At 39.9% G+C, this 5,999-nt stretch overlaps 1 protein-coding gene across 1 annotated transcript; it reads left to right on the forward strand.

The window, feature by feature from the left end:
* Positions 3,349-4,768, forward strand: LOC109226980 (uncharacterized protein At5g39865). Its single transcript, XM_019391949.1, has one exon. It carries the CDS (start codon positions 3,623-3,625, stop codon positions 4,358-4,360), a length of 738 nt encoding a protein of 245 aa, XP_019247494.1. The 5' UTR covers positions 3,349-3,622; the 3' UTR covers positions 4,361-4,768.

The following is a 5,999-nucleotide window of genomic DNA, read 5'->3' on the forward strand; positions in this document are numbered from 1 at the left end:
GAAGGAACTTTAAGAGTGACATTGAAAGTGTGATTGTGAAATTCTCATGTTATCTTATTTACAACGATACCATCTTTAAGGAAGTCTCGCATTGATAGTAGAATTTGAAATGTAACTTTTAAATACATGTCCATCAATTTCTTGTCACAAAGTGCTTGAATGATGAGTTTCCTGTTATAGAATACTTGAATAGATAGTCTCTTTTATTTCAAAATATATTAAATGTTAATATTCTCTGTATATGAATCTTTTTTTAATTTCAAATCAGATATTTATAATCTATGTTCGTGCGGACTCTCAAAAATACTGACCGCACCCGTATCGGATTCTCCAAAATTACACTGCTTTTAGAGAATCCGACACGCACCCAATGATATTTTCGGAGAGTCCGAACAACATAGTTTATAATTGATAAATTTCACTTCAAATAAGATGGATACTTGATTGCATCTCGCATAAATAATTTGTGTTGCCTCAAATGTCAAAGTAGTCAGTTTTCTTTAAAATGTGATAATATCACACCTCAAGGCTTTTTCTATGCTCTTTGTTTTCTTTACTATCAAATTTCTAACAGGACCTGATTTTCTCGCCCAAGTGTGATGTGAGGTTATAAATGCATACACGTTGATAGCCACTTTGCGATATTTTGGCATGCACTAAGATCGAAGTTGAATTCTTTTCTTTAGCGACAACTTTTGGCCGTAGGGGTACTATTTCAAGCTGACATTGAAATGTTAACCCATCGTTATTCGAGCGAGGCCGATTTCTTCTTTTTGGCGATGGCTCTTGGCCATATGGGTGTTATTTTGAGTTGACGTCGAAATGTTAACCCGTCTTTTGTTCGAGCGAGGTCGAATTTGTAGGGATGTTATTTCGAGTTGTCATCGAAATGTTAACCCATTACAATTCGAGCGAGGTCGAACTCTTCTTTTTTGGCAATGGCCCTTGGCCGTAGGGGTGTTATTTCGAGCTGTCCTCGAAATGTTAACCCGTCGTGCTTCGAGCGATGTCGAACTCTTTTCTTTGGCGATGGTCCTTAGTCGTAGGGGTATTATTTCGAGCTGTCGTCGAAATGTTAAACCGTCGTGGTTCGAGCGATGTCGAACTCTTTTCTTTGGCGATGGCCTTAGCCATAGGGGTGTTATTTTGAGCTGTCGTCGAAATGTTAATCCGTTGTGGTTAGCGATGTCGAACTCTTTTCTTTGGCGATGGCCTTAGCCGTAGGGGTGTTATTTCGAGCAGTCGTCGAAATATTAACCCATTGTGAGTCCCAATTCTTTTTTTGGAGGGTTTTGGGTGTCCTCTAGGGAGTCCCAGTTTTGCTTAACTTGTGTGTTTCCCGGGTGAGTCCCAGTTTGCTTAATTTTTTCTGTATTGGAGAGTGTGATGCCGGAGAGTATTGAACGATGCTATCTTGCTAATGTTCGTTTTATGCATATATTGGAATTTCCCTGTTTAACCCCTTCATCGTTTGGCCTGGAGAGCTCGCCGATAGGCGGGGCGATGAACTGTCCTTTGAACTTGGTAACGTCTCCCTCATTGCCTCGTTCATAAACTCCCCGTGAGCACCCAATCGGGACAACACCTGGGTGAGGAGATGGAGTACGACTTAGGGGATGTCATTTTCCAAAAGTTGAAATGTCTGAGATGGGCGATATTCAAGTTATTTTGTAATAGTTCTTCCACTCTCCAGTTGGAATGCTTCTTTGCTTGCTTGCCCTTGCGGCGCTTGTGTTCCTGTTTAAGCAAACGACAGAAGGTAAACCGAGATGAGATTTTCCTTACCTCGATCCGATGAGTCGATGAATGAGGGTAGCCTTATAGCGTTGTTCGCTCTGCCTGGCGTTTAAGTGGTTGATGGAATGGTGGTTTGTGGACTCGGCAGCCGTCTTCGGCCTTCTTTTCTTCCTCCTTTTTTTATACATGCCCTGGCCCTCCGTGGATTGGGTTTGTCTTAGCTCGTTCGTGGGTCATCCGGTGTGTGGATCATCCGGTGCGTTGGTCATCCCATAAGATGTGCCCATTCTCTTATGGGATTTGCGCAACAGGCGTCGTCTTCTCTTGCAAGCTTTGCGTGGATATTTGTTGTAATTTCTGCTTCTATGTAGCATCACGATCTAGATTAGCGTGTGAGGTTTACTTACCACTCTTTCTGGTGGGTGATTATGTTTCACCGATTTTTGAATCTGAATGAGACTAGGAAATTTGGCTAAGAAATCCCCACAGACGGCGCTAAATTGTTTGACCAAAAGATTTTAAAACCTTTTTGATTAAATCAATTATTGCTGATGAAGGGGTAAATCTTAGTCAAGCATAATCAACTTCAGATCTAAGGATGTATAGCAATACAATGAGTGGAAAGTAAGAACAGTCACCAAATTGTTTGACCAAAAGATATTAGAACCTTTTTTATTAAATCAATTAATGATGATGAATGAGTAAATCTTAGTTAAGCATAATCAACTTCAGATCTAAGAATGTATAGCAATACAATGAATGGAAAGTAAGAACAATCAACATTTATTGATGTTAAATATCTCATCTTTGATGAGATAGAGAGAAAAATCAGTTTACATCCTTCAGAGGAGGAAATTGCAAGAGAAAGAGTAGAGAGGAAAAGTCCAGACCCTTTTTCCGAGAGTCCCCCTTCTATATATAGTTCTTGGAGCTTTACTGTGTTCTTTGACCAACGTGTTCTTCACGTGACGGTCTTTTCATCGTTATTCGAGCACCGTTTTTACTTGACGTATACTGTCGTTGATTGGACTGAGGTTGGTCGTGGTGCTTCTCGCCATTTCAGCACTTAGGCGAGGTCCCAGCTTGGTCGACCACTGTGGTAAGATTTTGACCCATACAGAAATCCCTAGCCACTGCCTTGTGGGTGTGCACAAGGTAATCTGCTCACTGTATAATAACTCGCAAATCATACCGGAGATGTAAACTCTCCTAGGCAAGCCCAGTGCGACGAGCTCTGATTGAGAATGCTACTAGCGAGGGAAATCTATCATGCATCTCTCGTGTGGTAAACCACTCACTCAACCAACTCAGCTGACCCTCTACCTTACTATTGTTATAGCTTGTGTCTTAAATATGTCATAACATTTGTATAATTATAAATTTTTCGAATTAAACTTGTCATAATATTTATATGACTAACTTTTTTAATAAAAAGAAAAATGAAGTATAATGTTAACTATTTTTAAATAAAAATATAATACTAATCTCTTTAAAACAGACTATTATTATGGAACCATTCAGTCAAACCAAACACGTGCAAGTCTTGATTTTTCCTCTCCTTCATTTTATTTTATCTTCTTTTTTTGGGTGTGAAAATCTCCTTTATCTTTTTTCTTCATTTCACTTCTCTCTTCTGGCACCCCCCACCCACCCTGACAACTTACACCGCGTTCGCATCCCTCTTCTCTATTTCCTTAACACTGACGCCAAACCCTCAAACTCTACTATTTTTATCCCTATATTTTTCTTCCATTTTCGCTTATTCCCAAAAATTCTAACACCACAATCTCTCTATTGGATCAGAACCCAAAATTAAACTGTCAAAAAAGAAACAGACCGAAATCTCAATTCATTGTTTTTTTTGGTTCTCGATTTCTGTCAAGCAATGTTGCTAACTCGAACCAAATCAAAGATTTGGGTTCACAATCCCTCTTCCCCCAATTTTTCCTGCCCTTCTTTCAAAGATATTCAAACCCTTTGTTCCGACGATTCAATTTCCAGCAACAACTCACCCACTCCGACCAAAAAGCCCAATATTTTCCACCGCGTCCGCCGTGTTAACGCCATCCTCCGTGCTCTCTCAACCCGACCCGTACCCGATTCAAAACCCGAATCAGCTCCCCGTAAATCAGAGCCGTTGATTCAAATCCCAGGAGCTGAGAAAAAGATTGTGATTTACTTCACGAGCCTGAGAGTAATCCGTTCTACATTTGACGATTGTAAAGCCGTGAGAACAATCTTACGCAGCTTCCGGGTTTCGATCGACGAACGAGATGTGTCGATGGACGCCGGGTTTATGGAGGAGCTGAGGACGATATTGGGTGTACGTGAAAAGACGAAACTGTCCCTGCCGAGGGTTTTCATCGGCGGGAGGTACATTGGCGGAGCGGACGAGATTCGGGAGCTGCATGAAGCCGGCGAGCTGAAGAAGTACGTTGAAGGGCTGACTCCGGCGGCAGGGTTCGGCGTGTGCCAAGTGTGTGACGGCCATAGATTTATCCTCTGCGACGAGTGCAGTGGGTCCCACAAGTGTTATAGTGAGAAAGGCGGATTCAGGACTTGCACGGCTTGTAATGAGAATGGTTTGATCAGGTGCCCTTCTTGTTACTATGCGCCATTTTGAACCGTTTGATTAGATTAGTAGTTCCTACAACTATAAATTTAGGCTTTAGTCAGAAAGTATAAGCTGAAAATGGAGATGAAAATTTTATTACTTCATTTTCTTTTTTAAATTTTCCATTCATCTTCTTTTAGTTACTCTTTTTGGAGGGTGGGGGTGGGGGTGGGATTGGTGCTATTGGGTGTATTCATATGCTAAGAAGGCATCTTGCTAAAGATGCAGAATGTGCCCAGCAAAGTGCTTTTTATAGTAGTAGTTCTTCTTTTTTCTTTTTTGGGGTGTTTTCTTTTGACATAGTTCTGTAACTACTGAGTGATATGTTACTAAAATGTAGGAGAGTAACATGATATTAGGTATGATGTTGCACTTTGGGGAAATCTTATAAATTTGATTCCACTTTTTTTAATTGTACTGATTTTTGTATATTGTTTGTTAATTAAAAATGTTCTCAGTACCCTGTGCTTGTCCTAGTGAGAGGTAGCAAACACCCGGGGCGAAGCTACATTTGCTTGGTCGATTGACCACCCTTCGTCAATATTAGATTTTAGAGGTATATAACATATATTGAATACCCTTTGTCGGGAAATTTTTCACTTCTTCCAAGTTTGAACACCCTTAGAGAAATTGTTGTCTTCGCCACTGACAAACACCCTGGGAATTAGTTAATTACATGGGTAAGATGCAAAATGTGCCCATCAATATGCTCTTTTTAGTTGCTGTTTTTTTACTGGAGTGTTATCCTTTGACATTGTTCTGCAAAGAACTGACTGAAATGTTACTAGTACAATGTAGGATGATACTATATGCTAATTAGGTATGAACTTTAATGTTGCACTTTGGGAAATCTTATAGAGTTGATTCCAATTTTTTCTTAGTTGCACTGCTTTTTGCATATACTTTTTTTGTGAGTTTTTTTAATTACGAATGTTCTCATTACCCGGTACTTGTGCTGGTGGGAAGCAAGTATCTTATGGAATTAATCGACGTGCGTGCAAGTTGGCTCGGACACCGGCTATAAAAGATATATTGTCCTTGGCAAGTTGTTGTGGATTGGGGTAACACTATCTCTGTTTAATAAGTAGTTAGTATCTGGTGGCGTAGCCGCATACATGATCTTTGTTCTGTGTCAAATGTCACTACTTTGGTACATATTTGTGATGTAAGTTAAGAAGTTCTGTTAAATTCTTTTTAGGAAGTTGGTTAGCATAAAGATAATGACAATCAAATCTTGCTCATGGTCTCATATAGCTTGACTCGAATATTGGTTTCTTGATAATAGATTTTGCTTGTGGCCTTTTTTTTTGGGGGGGGGGGGGTGTGCATTGGGTGTGTATAAGCTAAGTTGGCAGCTTGGTTAAGTGGCAAAATGTTCCCATCAAAAAGCTCTTAGTTGATTTTTCTTTGTAGGATGTTATCTTTTGACATAGTTCTGTAAAGTACTGACTGAAATGTTAACTTGCGCCTTTTGCATCTTCTTTTAGTTACTCTTATTGTGATAAGTGATGAATGATGATATTGCAATTTTGATTCCAAGTTTTCTTTGGATACAAATAGCTGTCCTTCACAATTGTTAACATTGGCCAGTGGGCTTAATTAGTCGTATACATGTTCTAGATTCCATATAAAGGTCCCCACTTTGGTA

Source organism: Nicotiana attenuata, chromosome 6 (assembly GCF_001879085.1).
Source record: "Nicotiana attenuata strain UT chromosome 6, NIATTr2, whole genome shotgun sequence".
In the NCBI taxonomy this organism is placed as follows: domain Eukaryota; kingdom Viridiplantae; phylum Streptophyta; class Magnoliopsida; order Solanales; family Solanaceae; genus Nicotiana; species Nicotiana attenuata.